At 37.9% G+C, this 22,881-nt stretch overlaps 1 protein-coding gene across 3 annotated transcripts in view; it reads right to left on the bottom strand.

Moving 5' to 3' along the window:
• Positions 1-5,804: 5,804 nt before the first annotated feature.
• Positions 5,805-22,881, bottom strand: part of cntn3a.2 (contactin 3a, tandem duplicate 2) — a 98,719-nt gene continuing 81,642 nt past the window's right edge. For 2 of the 3 annotated variants that reach the window (XM_079588772.1, XM_079588771.1), the window contains exons 13-23: positions 21,532-21,701; positions 18,886-19,003; positions 17,294-17,452; positions 16,774-16,923; positions 14,934-15,004; positions 14,391-14,625; positions 12,529-12,638; positions 11,923-12,109; positions 10,819-10,931; positions 10,288-10,453; positions 5,805-6,279 (exon numbers count right to left, since the gene is read on the bottom strand). In XM_079588772.1, coding sequence (XP_079444898.1) covers positions 6,179-6,279; positions 10,288-10,453; positions 10,819-10,931; positions 11,923-12,109; positions 12,529-12,638; positions 14,391-14,625; positions 14,934-15,004; positions 16,774-16,923; positions 17,294-17,452; positions 18,886-19,003; positions 21,532-21,701 — 1,580 coding nt within the window. In that variant the 3' untranslated portion in view covers positions 5,805-6,178. Of the gene's footprint in view, positions 6,280-10,287; positions 10,454-10,818; positions 10,932-11,922; positions 12,110-12,528; positions 12,639-14,390; positions 14,626-14,933; positions 15,005-16,773; positions 16,924-17,293; positions 17,453-18,885; positions 19,004-21,531; positions 21,702-22,881 lie in introns of those variants that run through there. The other variant, XM_079588773.1, reaches the window with a different exon arrangement.

The raw sequence follows: 22,881 nt of genomic DNA on the forward strand, positions 1-22,881 counted from the left end.
AAACATGTTGTAATATATTTGTAAAAAGAAAATGTTACATTTGTGAAAGAACAAAAAACTTTCTCTATTTAGATGAATATGTTTTGCCAAGACATTTATCCACCCACCCACCAAATTGTCAAACAAGCTTTTTTTATTATGTGGTTGAATATTGCATAAAAAATGCTTGCTTTTGAAAGATTCTCGAAACTGATTATGAGTGATTTTTACATCCTGAATTTATGCTGGTGAAAATCGTGTTGTTTTAAAGGGGTGGTATAATGCCCTTTTCACAAGATGTAAAATAAGTCTCTGATGTCCCCAGAGTGAGTGTGTGAAGTTTTAGCTCAAAATACCCCACAGATATTTTTATATAGCATGTTAAAATTGTCACTTTTGAGGGTGAGCAAAAATGCACCGTTTTTGTGTCTGTCCCTTTAAATGCAAATGAGCTGCTGTTCCCAGCACAGGGGCGGAGCTTCAAGAGGTTGTGTCCTTGTACCTCACACAGACATGCACAGAAAATGTCAATGTTTATTCTTCAAACAGGAGTCGGACAATAATGGAGAGACTCAAGAAGAAGTGACAACATGTAGAAGCAACAGGAGATTTCTGAAGTTTATGTGTAGTATCTTCTAGTCATTGATTAGCATATTCTGTCAGGATAATCTATAAATCGTGTTGTTGTAGTCCTTAAAAAACGATTTCTTTAAAGGCAAATATCTTCCTTTGCTTTGAACTTTGAGCGTCGTAACTTTGCAGATGTTGTTTATTCTCAAACAGCAACATTACACACTAACTAAAGTTAGAAAAGTGAAATCATAATCAACCACCCCTTTAAATGGCAGTGAAACATATTACAGAACAAAACGACTCCGTATTGTGACATTATAGAGGTAAATCTCCAATAAGTGTTTTTTTTATTATTAAATTTGCTTTAGAAAATGTACACACATTAAACAATCAACATGCACAGCTTTACTATACACAGTCCAATTCTTTTCAATATGAAAACGGTATTCAGCTCGAGTACATCATCTCACAGAGATAAGTATTAAACAAAGCATTAATACAGAAATATCAAAACATCAGGTCAAGTGTTGTTACACGTACTCAACATATGGAAGGTTGATGTATTTGAATCTAACACACAAAGTTAATCTTGATCTCGTTGTCCTTTCAACTAAAACCAAACAAAACACCATCTTGCATTCCACTACATAATCGTTCCGCAAATCAATCTGTGACAGTCACAATCAAATTGCTTTACTTTTAAAGGACAACACTTGACCTTTAACAAAAAACCTATTACAAGTTTGATGTCATAAAACCGAACCAACAAAACAATACGTACAAAATACAAAACACTTTTACCTTTTTTTTTTCTGAAGCAATCACATAAACCAATGATTTTGTATATTTTTACTTTTTTTTTTTTTTTACATTTATAATAAGCACTTAAGGATCTCAGATGAAGTACTCTGAAGCAACTCCAGAAAAAAATATGAATAATATCCACAAAATGGCCTGACAAATAATAATAAGCACTTAAGGATCTCAGATGAAGTACTCCGAAGCAACTCCAGAATAAAAATATGAAGAATATCCACAAAATGGACTGACAATCCAGAACAAAATACACAAGTCCCAACAGTCACCTAAAAGTCAGCAGCCATTATCAAAGGTTAAATCAAAATCATGCAGCAGCCTTCATCCCGGACACACACGCACAAAAAAAACATCCAAGAGCTTCGACAGAGTTTGATGTGACATCTATATTGTACGGCAAGTCTGCGGGGACAATGCAAAGCTCTTTCACTTGCTCTCACTTCAGACTGCTTCTTATTTGACCTTACATATCAAAACCAAGGCCGAGTGTGCGGGGCGGCCCTAGAGTCTCCTCAAATGTGCGTAAGCGAGTCGTCGTACGAAGGCCCTTTGAGTGCGGTCATCCTAAAATAACACCGAAAGAAAGGTGTCTACGTCCCTTTCGCGAGGAGAAACAAAAGAAGGAAAAGCAAACCTGCTCCCGTGGACAGTCGTGCTGTTCGTCTCACATCCGTCTTGTCTCGGCTCTCCTAATAACCATTATTCCCTTGCAGATTTGGTCAAAAAAACCCCGCAGGGCATTCTGTAATTTATTAGCGCGCTTTAATGGCTTCTACATCACGGTAAGGATCGGTCAAAATCGTGTGCTTTCAGGTCATGGCTCTCAATTGTTCATTATTCTTGAGTTATCTTTTGGCTGCCAAGTCTGAGGCCACAGTATTGTGATACGCAAGACCGAAAGAGTCTAAAGCAATCCGAGCGCTACCGTGTAAGCAGATTTTTACTTTCCTAAACACATCTGATTCAGCTGATAAAGGCCCCGAGGAGCATCTGGTGAGTGGCCTAGAAAGCGAGAACGTAACAAATAAAACACAAGCTATTTATCTGAGCTTTGCTAAACAAGCTTCAAATACACTAAGTACCAGACTTTTAACAGTCACAGAAGAACAAGTCACAATGTACATGGCTGAAAAAAAAAAAAAAAGTGGATTTTGCAAGCATTCAGCATTTTGATGCGGCAGACGTTTGCAGTATCCAGCGCTGCCCGCCGCTTTAAAAACTAGAGATGCGCTGATATCTGTACTATCTGTACTAAACGAAACGGCTGATACGGGGATGTTGCTCGCTCACATGTAACAGCCTGCAGATAACCAGAGGGCAAAGAAAATAACACAAGCTGACGTCTGATTTGCTGTTACAACTTCAAATGGAGTCAAGAAGGGATTTTGAGTTTATGCTGTAAGTTGAAACCGATTATTAATGCGTTAAACATGCCCGATCGGTCTCACGTTACTGTACCTGAATATTGCAGCGCTATTAAAAATACTCATATTGGGTACTGGAGGAGATCACAATATATTTAATAAATAACATGTCAAAATAGTATAATACTTGAGCTATCCCTTGTGGAAAAGAAGTACACTTAAGCATGATTTTAAAAAGACTAATTATTAATACACTTTGAAATAATTTCATAATTACTTCTATTCTATCGTCTTTGTAAAGATAGTTAAAGTGTACTGCCGATTGTATTGACAAGCATGTGTCAATACTTTAATGTTCTTTCTATTGAAACTTGTATGTCATGTATTTCAATATATTTGTAAACTCATATTTGTAATGAAGTTGCAATTAAGTACATCTAAAATATATTACCTTTAAATGTAATATCGAACAAACACACTACAGTTAAAATGATCAAGTACTTTACATGTGCTTCAGTGTGTTAGTCAACACATCGAAATGACAAAATATTATTAAAACACAATTAAAATGTACTTTAGGTTTCATTTGATTTGGTAACACTGTTTTACAGTGTCCTGTTTACATATACTTACCGTAGTAATAACAGTAAATTGTGCATGACTACAGTACATGTAACTAACCCTCAAACAAACCCTAATCCTACCCTAACCCTATAGTAAGGACATGTACTTCATATTTCTCAGTTCTTAAATATATAATTACACTGGAACATGTACTTACTATAGGGTTAGGGTTAAGATTAGGGTGTGGTTTAGGGTTAGTTGCATGTAGTTATGCACAATTTATAGAAATTACTATAGTAATTATATGTAACGTGTAACAAGGACACTGAAAAATAAAGTGTTACTGTACATTCAAGTAAAAATTTCAATTTGATATATTACAAAGTGCCCTTTTTTTAAAGACAGCAAGAGTTTATGGTGCCATTTGGGACAGGGCCTAAGTGAACTCTTTAAGTACACTTAAGTGGCCTTTTATTAATATTATAATAGCATTATTATTAAAGTACAGTTTTTATTAAAAATATATACTTTGAAGCACACTACCAATGCATATTAAATACAATTAAGTGCACTTCTTTTTTTCAAGGGATGATAAAGTGATAATACTGAAAAATGGGTTATTAAAATGTGTCTTTATCACTCTAGACTTTGTAAGTGTGGAAAGAAAGCCTAATAATGCGGATATTGTAATACTGTAAAAATTGGTTGCTCGTCTCAGAATTAAATTTTCACACACCTATTACTAAAATTACATTTCTGATAATAAAAAAAACGATGGCATTTCTTCAATAAACCAAATCATTATGACGGCATTTAAGTCTTAAGTGTCTAATGGCTTAATTCAATTTTGAACATCTCAAGCGTATTTATAAAAGCCCAAAAATTTCCTTCATGTCGTTATGATAATTAACATATCGCTGTGAGTGTAGACAGATTTACCTATAACTTCTCCTAGTGTTAACGCAGATGAAATGTTTCAAAATCTGTGAATGTAGCACTGTGACCATCATGAACACTGGAGGCTTTTAGCTGCAACATGGTGCCTGGAACAAACAAATACAAGCCTTGTGTGTGTGTGTGCACGCTAAAACACAGATAAGGCACAGAGACAACTCTTGAACAAATAACTGATGGTAAGCAAAGGCTAAATATTAATTAATGATGTGATTACAAAACAATCAAACAGTAGCTTAAAGGGAACGCTCACACCTTCTGTCATCATTTACTCGCTCTCATGTTGTTCCAAATGACTTCTGTGGAACACAAAAGGTGAATTTTTAAAGAACATACTGGCTGCTCTGTTTAATATAATGAAAGTGAGTGAGGATTTCTGACACTGAAACACTGAAAAATGACTTGCTATAGGCCTAGTCATCTGAAGTGATACAATAGTTTTAAGCAGCATACTGTAATGTAAGATGTTAAGTAATTTTTCATTGCTGGTTCATAAGAATATAAGATAAACAATATTCGGTTCATGAACAAATCTTTCGAGTTCGAGTTTAATCAGTTGATCCTGTTCTCAAAAACAATCTTGTTTCACGAAATTTTCTCGTGTCTCATACACCCGGCGCAATGCGGCGCATTGAGTTTCAGCCCGACGCAGTTATCATTTTCACGTCCTGCGCCGCGTTGATTAAACAGCAAATGCATTCACGCCTATTTATGCGCCCATGAGCGTGCTGGTCTGAAAGCGAGGTGTGGTCAGGCGCATTGATGGCGCGTTGCTATTTTGAGGCAACTGACAGACTGCGCCATTGACCAAATGAAAGGTGGTCTAAAGTCAATGGACACATTAGTAATGTGCGCCTATAGGCGGGTCCACAATGCGCTTATTACACACACAGGGACGCACACAAACTAGCCAAATATGAAAAATACAAGAATTACAATGTAAAAGATTAATATTGTGTACATAAAGATATGGTGGAATCCTGCTTGTCCCGTAGATGGTCTGCTCACGCACTTTAACCTCGCGCACGAGCAGATCCGTTTGCGCTCTGGAGACGCGTTAAGTCTTTCCGCTTGCAAATTCCGCAATGTAAATAGCGAATCCGCCATGGCGCGAGCGCAACTGGCTTTTAAAGGGAATGGAAGATGAGACTCTGGTTGGTTTATTGCACGTTACGCCTAAAACACACCCATTACTCATTTAGAGAATAGGGACAACGCTTTTAGACCATGCGCTGGGTGCGCCAACCATTTTTCCCGCCGTTAAACTAGCAAAAGTGGGTTCGGACACACCCTAAGTGCACTTGCTCCCTGCGCTTTGATCCTTAAAATAGGGCCCTCCATCTCCATTCGTTATAGTTGCGTGGGAATGAGCGCCCAGCACCCAAAATTCCTCCTTTTGTGTCCCGCAGAAAAACAAAAGTCACATGGCAACAACATGAGAGTAAGTAAATGGTTTTTGGGTCAACTAATCCTTAATTTAATGATGTGATAATCACAATTTTACCCAACAGAAACCTAGTAAAAAGTAAAATGACGTTAACTACTTTGGCATGTACATGAAGTAAGGCATTTGTTCTTAGGGATCAATGAGACGATGGAATCTTAGTGCAGTAATATGACTCATCCCACCTCATACACCGGTTTGCTGCAAAACCCCTTCATCTGAAACCTTGTTAGGGTCTCGGATCACTTGCAAAGAGACAATGATACACAGTACATAACATGCACACGAAATCCGACCACCGTGGCGCTGACGTTTTCCCGTTATGCTCCTCAAACGGTTTGCTGGGCATTGCCTCAGATAACTACGAAGAGATGGATCGATAATCTTGCCTCAGAAGTGTTTCGGCGCACCTCTCCAGCGATTCCACTGCGAGGAAGAGCACGGGCAATCACACCGGTCAGAGGACGTTCGATCCTTCAGACTGTTAACACAAAGCCGGTTGCAGTGTCGATAATGCGATGATAGAAAGCAAGGAGGCTGGGATGGTGTTGGGCCGCCAGGCTCTGGACCCTCGTACGCTCATACCTGGAACATGGAGAACAGGTCTTTAAGACGCTGAAGAGGATTAACTTGTGATAATGAATACAAATGGACTCGGAAGCAATAGCGAAAGGCATCATCAGGAGTCGACTTTTGACTAAAAAGAGATGTGTGTAAACTATAAAGTACAGTAGTCAACATTTGAAGTCCAAAAACATTTCATCAAAGTTTTGATCAATTCAAAATTCATTCATGTTCTTGTCTTATGTCAACTTTGATGAACTTTTTTGATCCACTTCAAATGTTGACTACTGTGTATATTTAGATGCAAGAAAATTGAAGGTCATAAAACTATTAAATGGTATAACAAACATTCATTCTTTTAAGAGGTCTTAAATTTGGGGATGTAAATACAGGAATTGCGATACAGTCTAATGTGATTATTAAGCGTCAAAAGTCTATAATTTAATAAATATGAGCACTGCTTGTTTCAAAGTAGCAACGCGGCGCTGATGCACATTCTAAAGGCTCGTGCTTTCAGAGCAGTTCACAATCGATGAATAATGCACATTTATGCCAATAGACTGCTGTTGATGAATTATGACAATGTTTTTGTCTGGGCTGCCCCGCAACAGGAAGGAACGACTAAAAACGTAATTTAGCCGTAATTATTCAATGCTGATTTTAATAGCACAATAATATAGTTCAGTCATGACTCATGAGAGAGCGCAGGCTGATCGGTCCTTTACATGCGATCTTGCAAGCAATCACATCCTTACTGCATGGGACAAGCTGATTGGCCTCTGCTGATCCTGCAGATTGCTTGCTCAACATTCAAATAGTCTGGTTCAGTGTTTGTTGTTGGCTAGCCATGCAGCGCTATCAGAGGTCCTCTGAACCCCTCCACCTCCCCAGCTCCACCTGCCTAGATCTGCTAAGGGATTGATATATGCCTATTTATGCAGCAGCCGCATATCTTACAAGCTCACAGCAGCGCGTCTGTTAGCAGTAGCAAGTCCATACTTGATCTTCAGCAGCAGCAATAATCAACAGCCACAGCGTAGCAGATCTAGTCTGCCAAGACCAAATACATGATCATATTTAATAACATGATAAAACTATTCTGAGAGTGGTCATGATTGAAATATATGAGCGTGTGTGAGCGTTTAAAATAATTATATAATTATCAAATACAGCTCGAAGCAGAAATATTTAACCTGTCAACTGTCAACCCCACGCTCACATTTAGATCTGAACTTAAATTGTTGTAATTCATAAATGCTTTACAGACCTAAGGTTGGTCTCTTTTTAAAGAAGACACTCAGCAGATTACTGCAGAAGTGAAAGTAAAAAATGAAAGCGTAAAAAAGTTATAGAAGTTTAAGTTTACAGTACTGCAAATGTTCTGAACTAAACATTTTTATACAAAAAATATATTTTACAAAATTGCTAGAAAGTCTCAGCCATACAGTATATCTAACCAAGTTGTGTTTCAAATTTGAAGTGGATATGACCAAAATTGAGCTCACTATAAGGTTTTAAATTACAGTTTCCATGGTATGGGTTAAGCTTTCGATTGATACCTAATTTATGATGATTACTAAAATATGAGAAAAAGTCAACAAAAAAAGTGCGCCAAGCGTCCCGTTACCGGGACACTGACAGGTAAAGGGATGGTTCACCCAAAAATTAAAATTCTGTCATCATTTACTAACTACTACCGTAATTATATGGAAGTCAATAGCTACTGTCAACTGTTTGGCTACCAGCATTCTTTAAAATAGCTTATTTTGTGTTAAACAGATGAAAAAAAGTTGAGAGTCAGTAAATGACAGTTTTTTTTATTTGAGATTCTTGTAAATGTGTCCTTGTATCCCTTTATTAAAAAAAAAAGTCATTAAGTAATTTAAGAAATTAAGTTTCATTGCGCCCCTAAAGTTTTTAAAGTTCAACTTAGAGCACCTGCGCTCCTTAGGAAAAAAAGGTAAGCGTCAAGCCCTAATCGTTGGGAATTGAAGGATGAAATTATAGTTTTATCAGTGTTGAGCTCTAAATCTGGTGGTGGACAGTCTTGTGCTCTGAGCGGATTTACATCGACTTCCAGTAGACGCTCACTGAGCAGTTTTCCCTGCTTTAAATGACTAACTAATTAATGCTAAAGCAGGTTGGAAAACCTTGCTATTGGCAAAGCTAATCATTTCCAACATTAACAACCGTAAAAGCCAGGGCTTTTTCGTGAAAAGCGAGGCATTGCAGGCCATTAAATGAAAAATGTGAACAATAAGCCACAGAGAAGAGTCGCCCCTTGCAGTTGCATCAGCCTGTGACGTTATATCCATGGGGGAGCGGAGACGAGCGGGCAGAGATAGATGGCGAGAGCTTGGGCTAGTTAATAAAGATCAGACTGCTTAGCCCAGTGGAGAATAAAAGGTGTACGAGGAGGACACATCAAATCAGTGAGAACTCATTTAGAGATGCGCATTAAACTCTGTGGGCTGCCGTGACAGAACGTCTACGCTGCAAACTGCACCTGCGCCGTTCACTCGGGGGAACAGGACGAGAACATTATGAGGTCAACTGTGCATTGTTTATTTTATAGGGGCCTGTGTGTTTAATATCCCTTTGGCATTGGATATTTATCTTTTACATCATGGGCCTTGAAAGCGGAGGGCAGTGAATGTGCTTTGCACACGCCTGCAGGTTTAACTCGTGCACGCAAATGTAATATTGTGTGAGGACGCAGACGTGAAATAAATGAGCCGAAATATAAACAACTGATACAATCGAATTCATAAATCACTCATTTTTCTAAAGTAACACTGTCCAACAGGGACACCAGGAATACAGCGGGGGTTTTTTTCCCTCCATTGAGCGTGTTGCATTTTCATAGATGTCCTAAACCGTGAATGTGAGGGAGGGTGAACGCCGTTTCACCAAGTACAAAATTTTAATCAACCAATCAGGTGTGAGGGACAATTTTACAGTTTATGTCAAGTTTAGGCTTACAAACAGCTGCTTCAACATCAGTGTTATTCACGTCTCATTTCCCTCTGATTTTAGGGATAAGTTATGGGTAGGGTTAGGTTAAGGAATATAAATAGGGTTAGGACTACATTTTTGTACAGGAATGTTGTTCTAGGATCAACAAAATATGAAGATTCAGGAACATGTCTTGGCAAAATCACAGTGCGCTAATGCCCCCCCGATCATGTTCATAACCGTCAACAATAATCCATAGATAGAGTAAACTATTCAGCCACTTACTGTAGACATCTCAACTTTTGTTCACATCTGATTCAGAAACATCTGCGAGTCAGTTTTTTGATTTGTTACATTTTTGAGATAGGAAATTTGAATCGAAAAATGTAGGGGGGGGGGCTTAATTTGATCCATTGAGAATTGATTGGACGGTGAAAAGACTGTGTTACATGCCATATATTCTATTTCCTTTAACCCGGAAACTGTCTAAATAGAACTGAAATATTAATTTGCACTACTGTTCAAAAGTTTAAGCTTGGTATGATTTGAATATATTTTTAAACTAAGTCTTATGCTCACCAAGGCTGCATTTATTTATCAAAAATACAGTAAAAACAGTAATATTGTAAAATATTATTAGAATTTAAAATAGCTGTTTTCTATTTTAATATCTTTTTAAAAATGTAATTTATTCTTCAGGAATCATTCTCATATGCTGATTTGCTGTTTAGGTAACCATTACAATCAATTTTAAACAGTTACTTAACATGTTTGTAGAAACTGTGATACATTTCTTTTCAGAATACTTTGATGAATAAAAACTTTTATAGAAAGTTAAAAAGTACAGCATTTATATGAAATAGATTCTTGTGACACTATAAATGTCTTTACTGTCATTTTTGATAAATAAATCTGTCCTTATTGAATAAAATAATCAATTTCTTTGAAATTGAAAAAACTATATAGAACCCACATTCTTTTTAAAGTAGTGTACATAGGACTACCAAAAAAAACATCAAATCATACTCAAATGTATCGAATTATCGAGATTATAGAAAAATAGCGTGATCTTACTAAGTTTATGTATGTTGATGGGTTCGGTTGGCATGCCTTCCCCGCCGTCGCTCAGCGCTCGTATCTGAATGATGTAATCGTCATCTGCAGGAAGGGTGAGCTCCACTGAGGTCAGATTTGTTGTCATTGAGTTCATTTCTTTATGCCGGTTCCCCCTGTAAGTCACCTGGAGAGACCAAATGAGAGAGGTGCTAACAACCTCTTAGATTTATTCAGCACAAGCTATTTTAGTCGATAAAGGAAGTAAAATCAAATTATCATACACCGTGGGGAACCGCAGTGTTTATTAGCACACCTGGTGTTTTCGCTATACTGTACAGCATACATGCTGTAGATCTGCGTTAGAAATTAGTTTTATTTTTAATTTCCGTTACCACAAAGGTGGGTAATGGTCCAACAAGAGAAATAATAGAAGCACTTTAATATAGTTGTTTCCTGAATGCTCACTGGAATAGAACAAGCTAATAGGATTATGTGAAAATAATGCCTTACAGTTTGGCTATGAGGTTTACATTGCTGGGAAGCACTTACCTGATACCCAGTAACATCTGACTCCATCTCCAGAGAAATGACAGGCTCCCAATGAACAGTGAGCTTGGAGCCAATCAGGTTCCACTCCACGTTCAAAGGTGGCTGCCCGGGTGCTGAGGGGAAACACAGCCATTAGTTACTGTACACGTGTGACAACATCACTGAGAAAAAGAGAGGCGCCTGGCAGTCTGTTTGTTCATTATGTATTATACTTACACAGATAAAATGAAGATAAAAGCTAAAAAACGACAATTCTGTCATTCCAAACTGCTAAAACATTTATAACACTGCTCTTTTGTCCATTATATCACAAGTCTTTTGAGCTCATATGAATATATAGCACACAAGCTAAGGACTACTTTAAAGGTACTTTTAAGTACTTTTGCTTTATTCTTCGTGAACATTTATTTAAATGTCTATTTTGTTTTCCATGAAAAAAAGGTTTTGAGTGAATGATGACAGAATGTTATAACCATTAATCCTTTAAATATATAGACTACCGTTCAAAATTGTGGGATCAGTAAGAATGTTTTGAAAGAAATTAATACTTTTATTCAGCAAGGAATCATTAAATTGTTCAAAAGTGAGAAAGACATATATAATGTTAAAAAAACATTTTCATTTCAAATAAGTGCCCTTCTTTTGAGCTTTCTATTCATCAAGTAATCCATAGTTTCCACAAAAATATTAAGCAGCAAAATGATTGATTCTTGAGCATCAAATCAGCATATTAGAATGATTTCTGAAGGATCATGTGACACTAAAGACTGGAGTAATGATGCTGAAAATACAGGTTTGATAAATTACATTTGAATATATATTAAAACAGAAAACATATTTCAGAATATTATTATTTTTATTGCATTTTTGATCAAATAAATGCAGCCTTTTTGAAAATGCAAACAAAATTTTAAACCGTACTGACCCCAAACTTTTGACCAGTAGTGTGTCAAAAGATAGATTTCTTTATCTTGTTTAAACAATAAAATGGACAGTTCTACATTTACAATACTTCTACGATTGTAGAAAATGCCACATGAATCATTTGTATAAATCTGCAGAAGAGGCCTAAACGAACGGTTAATTGAACAAGCGTATACTCACGGGACTTCTTGGTAGTCACATTGATAGTAGGAGAAAGAGGGCCAGTGCCCGCCGTGTTGAAAGCGCTCACTGTCAGGAAATACTGAGTGTATCCTCTCAGACTACTGATGTTAACCTTGTTCTGATTGGCAGACACTCTGACTTTGCCCATGGTCTCTGGTTTTGTGTCATCCTCCCAGTACACCACCTGATTTCAAGAGCAACGGAGAGAAAGCACAGACTGTGGGATCTAAAGACTCAAGGATATAATGCTACGGTGCCATTATGTTCAGTGCATGAGAATCATTACACGGGAGTATTTCACTTTTTCCTCTCTCCACACATTGGGTTTGGGGTGACATGGATGAAGAGTTTCAGAGAGGAATGTGTAATGTGTTCTCTGCTCTTAAAAAGATGAAGAAAAGCCATTTCGCCCATGCTGCAGAGAGGGCCCCCCCATGCATACGGTAAGAACAGGGAGCCCTATTCTTATTTCCAAATGGAGCGTTTCCATGGGTACAGAGGGAACTTTGAGGTGCAGCGTGGGAGATGACAGGCTCTGACAGAACCCACGGTGCATTTCAAAACCGGACAGAGAGCCATTTCCATTTAGAAGAAGGGACGCACCTCATAGCCCAACACTCTTTCTGGGGAAGCGCTGAGAATGTGCCAGTTCACTTCAATTTCAGTGGCAGAAATGCTTCTGGCCCACACGCCGTCTGGAACGCCACTGGGCTCTGCGAGGAAAGATAAAAAGATGAATGCATAAAGACAGAAGAGAAGAGGGGGAGAAATGAGAAGATGAAACAAGACAGAAAGAGAAAAGATTAAAATAAAAGAGTACAGGATGCAATGAAGAGAGATGTAAACGAGACAAGAGATGTGATAAATCGAGAGAAGAGAAGAAAAGAGAAAACAAGATTGAAAGAAAAGAGATGAGACGAGACAGGAGAGTAGTATGAGTAAGACTACGAAGTGAGGAGACCAAAATGAGAAAGAGAAAAAGAGAAGAGGACAGAAGAGAAAAAAGAGAAGCGAAAACGATATATAAGACTGAAAAAAAAACTAGATGAAGCGAGATGCGATGAGGAGAGCAGTCCACGAGACAACACTGAAAGAAAAGAGATGAGATAAAACAAGAGAAGACAAAATGAGCTCAAGAGAAGTGAAGAGACTAAAGGAGGCGAGAAGAACTACGATGGGAATGGGAGAGAAGCCGAGATGAGACTAAAAGAGATGAGAAGAGAAAATGAGACAAGTCCGAAAGAGAAGAGACGAGATGAAACGAGACAGGAAGAGACAAAAAGAAAAGGAAAGAGGACAGAACGAAGAGAGATGGATATGAGACAAAACTGAAAGAGATGAGAGGAAATAATAAGAGCAAAGAAACGAGAGAAGACAAGATCGAGAGAAGGGAAGAGGATAGAGGAGACGAAAAGAGAGGAACTAGGATTCAAGGAGTGAAGCCGAAACAGAACTGAAAGAGAAGAGAAGATGAAACGAGACGAGACAGAAAGAGAAAAGACGGGATCAACGAGACGAGGTGAGACAAAAAGACCAAAATGAGACGAGACTGAAAGAATAGAGACGAGAAGAGAAGAGGATGCAACGAAGAGAGATGTAAACAAGACAAAACTGAAAGAGATGAGATGAAACCCGAGGAGACAAGATGAAAAAAGATGAGACGGGAAGAGATTAGAGGAGATGAGATGAGAAGAACGGAGAGAAGCCAAAACGACACGACCAGAAGAGAAGGGATGAGACTAAAAGAGGAGGAGAGAAGAGACGAGACTAGACAGATGAGAACAGAAGCACAAATTTGAGGCTGATGGAAATCATTTGTAAATGCCTGATGCAAAAATCTTGTGTCTCTAAAGTGGTAAATTATCGGCCTTTATTTTAACGGGATAGTTGAGTGACACAAAGGAATAGTATCTGAACAGGAATTCAATTAATGCTGTAGCTTCCTGACACACACCGCAGTCTTCCCGTCATCTCAAACGGATCCTAACCAGATGAAAGATTCCAGCACTGGTGCTTCAAATGCTGAGCAAGATACTCTAAAACCACCTGACATTTACAACACAACATTATGCACATGCTTTACTTTGTAGTTACTGGAAAAAGGAAAATTGCACATTTTGGACATTCTACAAAATACCAAATACACATCCTGTTAAGAAATGATAAATTATTGCTAAAAGAACAGAAAATTGCCACCAATCGTGTTGGAGAAACCAATACAATTATACACCATTATGCAATCTAAATCTTTTCCTTGACCATTTGTTATAAAATGCTCTTCTTTCAGCTCTGCACATAATATAGTGCTGGTGGTGAAATAATCAATTCCAGCTTCTGTTCTTTGAAAGCTTTATGCAGCTTACAAAAGACAGGAAAAGACAGAAACACAGCAAAGACAAAAAAAATCCATTGAAACCACTTGAAATGACGGAAAAGGTAAGCATTTGTGCAGCTGAAAGTCTCACCGTTCTCAGCTGAGAACACAATGGTAACGGGGCTGAACGGTCCCTGGCCTTTGGTGTTGTAGGCACCCACTTTGACGCTAAATGGAGAAAAGGGCAGGATGCTCTCGTTCCGGTACACGTAACGGGACTGAGCCGGTGCCGAGGTGACGGCGTGTGTCCAGTTGACCTCTCCCAGCGGCCGGGAAGCGATGATGTAGCCGAAACCATCTCCGTTCTGTAGGTCTTCAGGCACAGGCTGGGAGGGAAACAAAAAACTATAGTGATATTAAAACATACAGACCAGATTCGGCCTCAGGTTCACAACCCAGTGCCTTTCCAAATCCCACAGTTTCCGCAAAGTGATGCAACCTCTCGGGAGCGCAAATGAACCGCTTTCTAATATACAACCAAATCTGAATTGAATGCCATTACGGGAGGAAAGGGCCCAGATGGAAAACAGGCTTGGCTTTGACTGAGGTAATAAACACCCCCATTCAATTCCATTTAATTAGCCAAAACTATTACCTCGCACAGAGGGAGTGATAATATAGACAGATGACTTACCTCCCATGTTATTACCAACTCTGACTTGGAGCCACCCCCACCTCCGACATCGGTGGGGGCCGTGTCAGGAACTGCGTACAGGGAAATAAAGAGAAAACCGCCATGTTTTCAGAACAGCAGATTCAGTGCAGCCTTCCTCATTGTTTCGTTTCTTTTTCATTTTACTCAAAGCCTCATTATCAAGTATCAAAAGAAACAGAGCTCCGGTCCCTTAGCAACTGCTTTTAAAAGATTCTGTGGGCAGCGTTAACGGGCTTTGTTTCTAGTGAATTTCACCATTTGCCAAGTGTCTCTCAACAATAATGCTCGAAGAATTCATTCTATATTATACAAAGAGGCACTTGAGGAATGGTCATTTGAAGAATACGGGCACTTAAACATTGGTGGATTCAACATCAGACAGCACACCCACAGGCCGCCTACAGTCGCTCACTGGCCATCTGATACATGCTTCACACAAAACTGGATTGCGCTTTCTCGATCTGGCAAGCTCTGTTCTGATTGGCTGACTAATCTGATGTGGAATTTATATATTTTGAGGATTGTCATTGGACTTGCCAAAGTTTGTCATCTTAGTGGCATTGTATCAAATCAAGAATTCTGTCAGTTATGTCTGTGAATCGTCAATTTTGATTTTTAATGATGATTTTGCTTCTAGTTTGCTTCTGATCACTTGGTTTATCGGGTCAACAAATTTCCTAACAAAACTTGCTTTGATCAAAGTTTTAATCAAGGTATCCTTATGATCATGGTTTCCACAAAATATTAAGCAACAAAATTGTTTTCAACATTGCTAATAATACGTAATATATCTTGAGCATCAAATAATCATATTAGAATTATTTCTGAAGGATCATTTGACACTGAAGACTGGAGTAAGGATGTTTAAAATTCAGCTTTGATATCACAGGAATAAATTACATTTTAGATTATATTAGAAAACAGTTATTTTAAATATTTGCAATAAAGTAAACCTATTCCACAATATTACTGTTTTACTGTATTTTTGCAGCTTTTCTGAGCAAAAGAAACTCCTTTTAGAAATATTAAATAAATATTACCAACCCCAAACTAAAAGTAATGTTACAAACTGTATCTGCCATAATAATTTGAATGCAGTTACATGCTAGTTAGAATGTGTATGTCATGTTGTGAATACCCCTTTATGTAACAATGAACTAAAACAGAAAACATATAACTAAACCATAAAGAATTCACAACCCTCCATTACAATTATAGTGTACTCATTACAATCTTATTTCAGTAGAAAAGTTGCTATTATTTTGCCTAAAATAAATGAATGACATGAACGACATGACGAAAACACAATTTAAAAAGGTTATTTTCGGCACCACTATTTCGATAGTCCACTTTGTTCTAACTACAAGTAACTTTGCAACTACATGTCAACTAACTCTCTATAGTAGACTGTCTGCTTAATATCTTCTAACTCTTTATTGTGTTGGTTCTCCCAACAGACCTTCTACTGACGGTAAGCAACTTTGCAACTACAGTACGTCAACTTATTCTACTAACCCGAACCCTAAGCCCTAACTAGTGTTAGTAGTAGGCTACCCCTACTAATCATTTAGTAAGTGAGATACAAATAATTTACAAGCTATCATTGTAAAGAGCAGAATGGCATGTCCAGTAATTATGATGCCTTTGCATTCATCTGTTATCATGGATAAGATATTGTATAGGATGTAATGTAATTAGGGTTAGGGTTTAGGGTTTGGGAAGTTGAAATGTAGTTGCAAAGTTACTTATAGTCAGTAGAATGTCTAAAGTGGACCATCAAAATAAAATCGTGTATAAATGAACAGTGTTGGTGATTCACCTGCATCTTCAGTTCTAGTTTTAAGAGATGCGGGACTCGGTTCCCCAACGCCAACGCTGTTTCTGGCCAGCACTCTGAACTCGAACTCCACCCATGCGTTCAGATCCACCACCGTTGCCGTCAAGGTGTTGCCATCAATCACCTCCGGGACTGAGAGCAAACAGAAAAGCCTCGGTTTAACCGCAAAGACCTGGATTACACAGCGCCGAAAAGTCAACAACAGCAGCCTAATTTTGAGCCAATGTTTACAGTAAGCCAGAAATGTCACGAAACATAAAAAACTTGTTCTGTTCCATGTCTCTTTCTGGGTGGGATGTTGTTCCAATGAATTGGAATTCGAGCAGCAGGGCAGGAGAGCAGATTAAGTCGTTTTGCGTTAATACTTCGAGGCCCCTTATATGTACTCAAAGCGAGCATAAGCTTCTTTCTAAAAAAGCATATGAGACGTGCTATGGTAATTTCAGCCTCTCGCTGAATTGATGCTCCGCTTGACTAGCTTTAGCTAATCCTGTATTGTTACCCGTGTTCACCGCTTGCCAGCCCACTGTGAAAGCTGTCTTGGCCTGGATGATATAGCTTGTGATGGGGCTGCCATTATCCTGGCCGGGTCTCCAAGAAAGCTGAGCCGTGCTGTCCGTGATCTCCTCCACTGTTACACCATCTGGAGCTCCTGGGGGACCTGATTCAATCAGACAATTAGCAGTGAATTAGCAATTAGAAATGAAGTTACCTTCACTGACATCTAACCTTACCCACCCCCCTGCCAGGAAGCTCTCCTCTTATCGCCTGACTAAAGCTCTGTGATATAAGGCCAGTCTCTAAAAGGTGTTATTACATTTTAAGCTGTTGCTTTTGTGGGAACACTAGATCTCTTGGAGAATCACATTGAAGCTTTTCAGAGGCTTGAGCGTTTAGAGCGGTTTTCTTAACAGCTACAGCACGTCTGCAAGCAGGCATTTCTCTCCGCACATCTTTAATTGGTTCTTCCAATTAAAATGTGCAGAGAACTGTCTTGCTTTGACAAATTCGCACACGTTTGGGGGAAAATATAAAGAAGTGAAGCATAATCTTTTGTGGTTTTGTCAGCGGGTCACTCGCAGCATCACTTACGAGATCAGACATTCTTTGTTTCTCACTTAAAAAGCACCGTCAGAAAAACATGAAGACACATAATAAATTTTTTTCTCCATTTTTCTTCTGTGAATCTCAACCCTTTTGGCACCGAGGCCCTCCATTGTCCATGACAATATTCGAAAGCCAGTCACTCCTAGTTTCTGTAATTTAACAGCAGGATTTCAGAAGTTTCAGAAGCTGAATGCGCTTTAGGTTTCCCACTCTTTTAACCAATGACTTTTCCAGTTGTTCATGATTTACTGGATACAGATTAGGGTTAGTGATTTTAAAGAATACTCACAATTTCTTTTTATTTTATTCTAGTATTTTAGAGCTCGTCATAACCAGAAAAATTTATATCCAGTGCTTTTATATTCCCATTGATTTTTATGATTATATGAATTTACATGACTTTTCCATATCTAGAAATCACACGTTTATAATTTGGCAAAGGAAAAAAACAAACAAAAAACAGTTGTTGATTAAAATAGGATAGGTTAAATAGGTAAAATAGTAGGTAAAATAATAGTAGGTAAAATAGGTTAATTAAAATAGGATATATCTTGATTTTTAGTTGTTTTAGCTGATATTAATACTTGTTTTATCATCATTGAAATCATTTTAAGTGAGGCCCTTTAGTGGACCACTGATTTAAACCAACTGGTTTTATTTGCACGCTACAGTCAGTTTTTGCTTGCAGCGATTGTTACTTTTACACCCTGTGATGCTGTTATAAAGCATTATTATAGGCTCTGGCAGTAAAAGTTCAATTGAAAGTTATTGATCCGGCTAAAACTCATTTGTGACCTTTGATCAACAGCTTTGATATGTTCCTCTAATTACATCTAATGGAACATGTAATAACGGATCAATTCAACAGACGGATGCATTTCCATGGCAAAGCAAGGACAGCGTTTTTGTCTTTCGATCAGATTTTCCTTCCAATTCCCGACCCTACATTTAAAGCTCCCCCAAAATCCCAGACCGTCGTTCTCTTACCTTTCACGATTAAAATAGCCGCAGCCGATAAACTCTCGACATCCGTGTCGACCACGCAGACGTACTTTCCGGCGTGTTTCAGCTGTATATTCCGTATCATCAAATCTCCAGATGTACCCTAGAGATATAAACAACACACACATACGCATTACTATCCACTCTATCAGCAGAGACTTTAAAGCGACAGGAAGATGTGTGAGTTGTTTGCTATTTTCCCCAGCAAGTGCTTCAGTAAGTGTAGACACCCTGCTGGGTTTGGGAATGAAAATGTGGCCCAACTCCACAGCTAATGGATGACTTTTGGCAAAGTCTGTTCGCTGCTACATTTGAAATGTCCGTCATGGATAAACATTCCCTCTGGCCAACCCTTAGGCTCCTTCGGCACCGCGCAGAACCCAGCTACCAAACTCACTCGCTAATTGGCTAATTAGAGCTTAATCACATTTAAGAGGTAGTGTGATTGGATTCAGTGTGCCGAAACCCTGTGATACGAAACTGTGCAAGTGATGAATACTAAATTCACACATGACAATTAAATACCTTTGTTAATCTAATAAAGATGAAGAAAGTTGTTCATAAGAGTGGAGGTGAACTTTAAAAGTACTCAATCAAGGGAAAAGATGAAGTACAGGTAAAGTAATATTGGTATGTCCACGTATAACCATGATGATACATGTAAATATCAAGTAAAAAGAGCATCAGAATTCTCATACATTATTGTTATAATCAAAATGAGCACCTATATTACTGTAAAGTACTTTCTGATAAACTAACTTTTATTCAAATAAACAGTACTAGGGTACATTTAACCCGTAACGCACACATTGGGTCTTTGTTTTGTAAAGCGTGTCTAGGGTCGCTAGTGACCCGAGGTATGGAATAGTGCAAGTATAATTTTTCTACGCAACAATCATTGAATCTCTGATAACTCAATAAGTGCAATTCACCTTTATGTCTGATACACAACGATGACGTGACGTTTAACTCCTAATTACCAGTGAAATGGAACAGCATTCCAATCAACCAATCAGATTTGAAGGACAAGTTTACAGTTCATGCCAAGTTTAGGGTTAGGTGCTTCTATTTCATTTCCCTCTGGTTTTAGGGATAAGTTACGGGTAGGGTTAGGGGTAGGGATATGGTTAGGACAAAATTTTCGGACAGGAATGTTTTTCCAGGATAAAAAAAAAATAAACAAGTTGATCCAGGAACATGTCGAAAAAGGTTGAGATTGCGAATATGAACCAGATACCACAAGTTGCAAAAGGTAACAGAATATGCCTAATTTTATGCTTTTGTAAATGTTATTAAAGTATCACAAGTGTTTTATACTATTGCTGTAGTTAGAGAGCCATACGGGTCGTTAAAAAACGATTCACCAAATATGTAATAATGATTGGCGAAACACTCATGCATTTAAGGGTTAATTCCTACTTTATTTCCCCATCTGTCAAAAATCTTCATTTTAATAGAATGGATTCTCTATTGCTATTGTTCATAGACGCTGATTTGCTCGGATGTTGATATTGTCTGTGAAGTCTTCGGCACGGACAACTTCACTAATTTAATAAAAGGTGCTTAGATTTCAAATCAGTTAAATTACATGAGATAAGATGAGTGCTCTTATCTAAGGGTGAGATTGTGCTAGGCAAACAAGAGGTAAATCTGCAATTTCAGCAGCAAGGACATTAGGCTACAAATTTAGTTTCATTATGGAAATGAGTTCATCCAAGCTGTGAACTTCATGCTGATAATCCTACAAGACGGGTGGCATCGGAGAATTCATAAGAACCCGGAATATAATTACCGGCTTAAATGAAGATGAGTGCGTTCCCTACAGTATGTGTGTGTCCAAATGTCGAAAACCCCCACATTTTCTTAACATGTTCAGATTTATCATGAAATTACCATAATTGTATAAAAGTCAAAAATAATTTTATTTTACCATTGCTTCCACAATGCAGAAAACAAACTCATTTGGATCCTTAAACTATGCAACCTTATTTGAAAGAGAAATCATCTTTTTGATGTCTTTGGGGGTGGTGATTAATGAATCTGTTTAAGGATTGCTAAGTTGAGTCATGTACATCCAATATTGACCAGTCAGTCCTCATTAAGGCATTCTCTCAGTCATTACTATTTCCAGAAAGACGTCATTACATCCCAGAGAAAAGCAATCTGAGATTTGACCATTCAAAAGCCTTATGAGGATATTACACTTGAGATCCTTGAAGGCATAACTTTGATGGATTGATTTTTATCCTGCGAAGAGGAGGGAAAAGAAGCTCAAAGTCAACATAGTGGGCTGCTAAGCAGTGGAAGCAACAGCTAAAAACTCGAAAAGAAAGTGATAAATTGATTCCTGAAGTCTTCCACATTTTAACAGAAGGTCTGGTATATGTCACAAGAGGGAAGAAAAGTCTAACACAACTTCCATTTCATGCTGACTTTGATTTAAAATGAGTTCAAGACAACTGCCATAAACAAAAACAGCAATGAACCAAAAAAACGTACTGAGTGCACCTTTAAGAGACTGTTTGGTGAGGTTGAAACGCTTGATATATGTGGAAAATCTTTTGTTTTATGACACAACAGTAGACACAACAGAATACGGACAGAGAAGATATCTAATAAAATATGACTTACCCCTCCCACATGCTCATAATGCTGGTCCAGTTTATTGAGGAGCTGCCCATTGAAGGCCCAGGAGAATGAAACATCCAGAGCAGGGTCACAGGAGATCTGGCAGGGCAGAACAATGCTCTCCCCGACGATGATCTCCATGTCCACTGGACCCTGGGTGATTTGTGTGGGATCTGCTCAAAATCACACTCAGCTTTACTCAATGGCCAGTCATAAGGTTGAATCAATGAATATTAAATTAATAATAAATACATAAATTCTCTTGCTTAACCACAAAATTGAATAGGCAATTTTTTTTTCAACCTGATCTCATAAGGAAAACATTGTTGTAAAACCTGAAATTGCTCTATGTGCAAGAGCTCTGAGTCTGGAACCAAACCAACCAAAATGCGAAACAGACAAAGGTAAGAGACAGTGTTGTTTGTATTAATGAATGATCTACTAATCCCATGATGAAGCATTGCGATGGACTTCTATAGAAACACATTAACAACCGTGAAGCTCAAAGTAGGTCTGTCTTTAAAGGATTATACAATATCGCTAAAAACCCATTTCTCTATGGAGAAAATGAATGGGATTTTTACTTCCACCCACTTGGTAGGATGATAAATCTTTATCTATTATTTTAGGGAAAAGACTCTCATTCTCACGGCAGAAGCTAAAAGATGACTAAACACTCTTTTATTTATAAAAAAATATATAAAACATTAAAATAAAACAGAATTACTCTTGTGATTGTAGTATCGATTTGTATGGAAGCTTGTTTCTGCCACAAAATAAAACATTTAAAAAGATAATTGCGACTTTTTATCTCACAATTGCGAGTTTACAGCTCGCAATTCTGACTTTATAATACACAATTGTGAGTTTATATCTCGCAATTCTGACTTTATAATACACAATTGTGAGTTTATATCTCGCAATTCTGACTTTATAACGCAATTGTGAGTTTATTCTCGCAATTCTGACTTTATAACACACAATTGTGAGTTTATATCTCGCAATTCTGACTATAACACGCAATTGTGAGTTTATATCATGCAAGTCTGACTTTATAACTCGCAATTGCAAGATAAAAAGTCGCAATACCCTTTTTTATTTTTTTATTCTGTGGCGGAAAGAAGCTTCCATAGAAACATATAGAAGATATTGTCCTTTAAAAAAAATGGGGTTTAGTTGTCTACAACTTGGTAGTCAGTTGCAGGTGACATCAAGGGGAGGGGTATTCTCATTGTAGAGAGCACCTGATTGGATAAAAAAAGACCAGAAACATGCAACAAAAAAAAAATTGGGGGAGGAAATGTTTTTGTTCTGTAAATTAAAACGTTTAAATAGCGTGATGAACTCTTATTT

Source organism: Phoxinus phoxinus (assembly GCF_949152265.1).
Source record: "Phoxinus phoxinus genome assembly, chromosome: 18".
Taxonomy (NCBI): domain Eukaryota; kingdom Metazoa; phylum Chordata; class Actinopteri; order Cypriniformes; family Leuciscidae; genus Phoxinus; species Phoxinus phoxinus.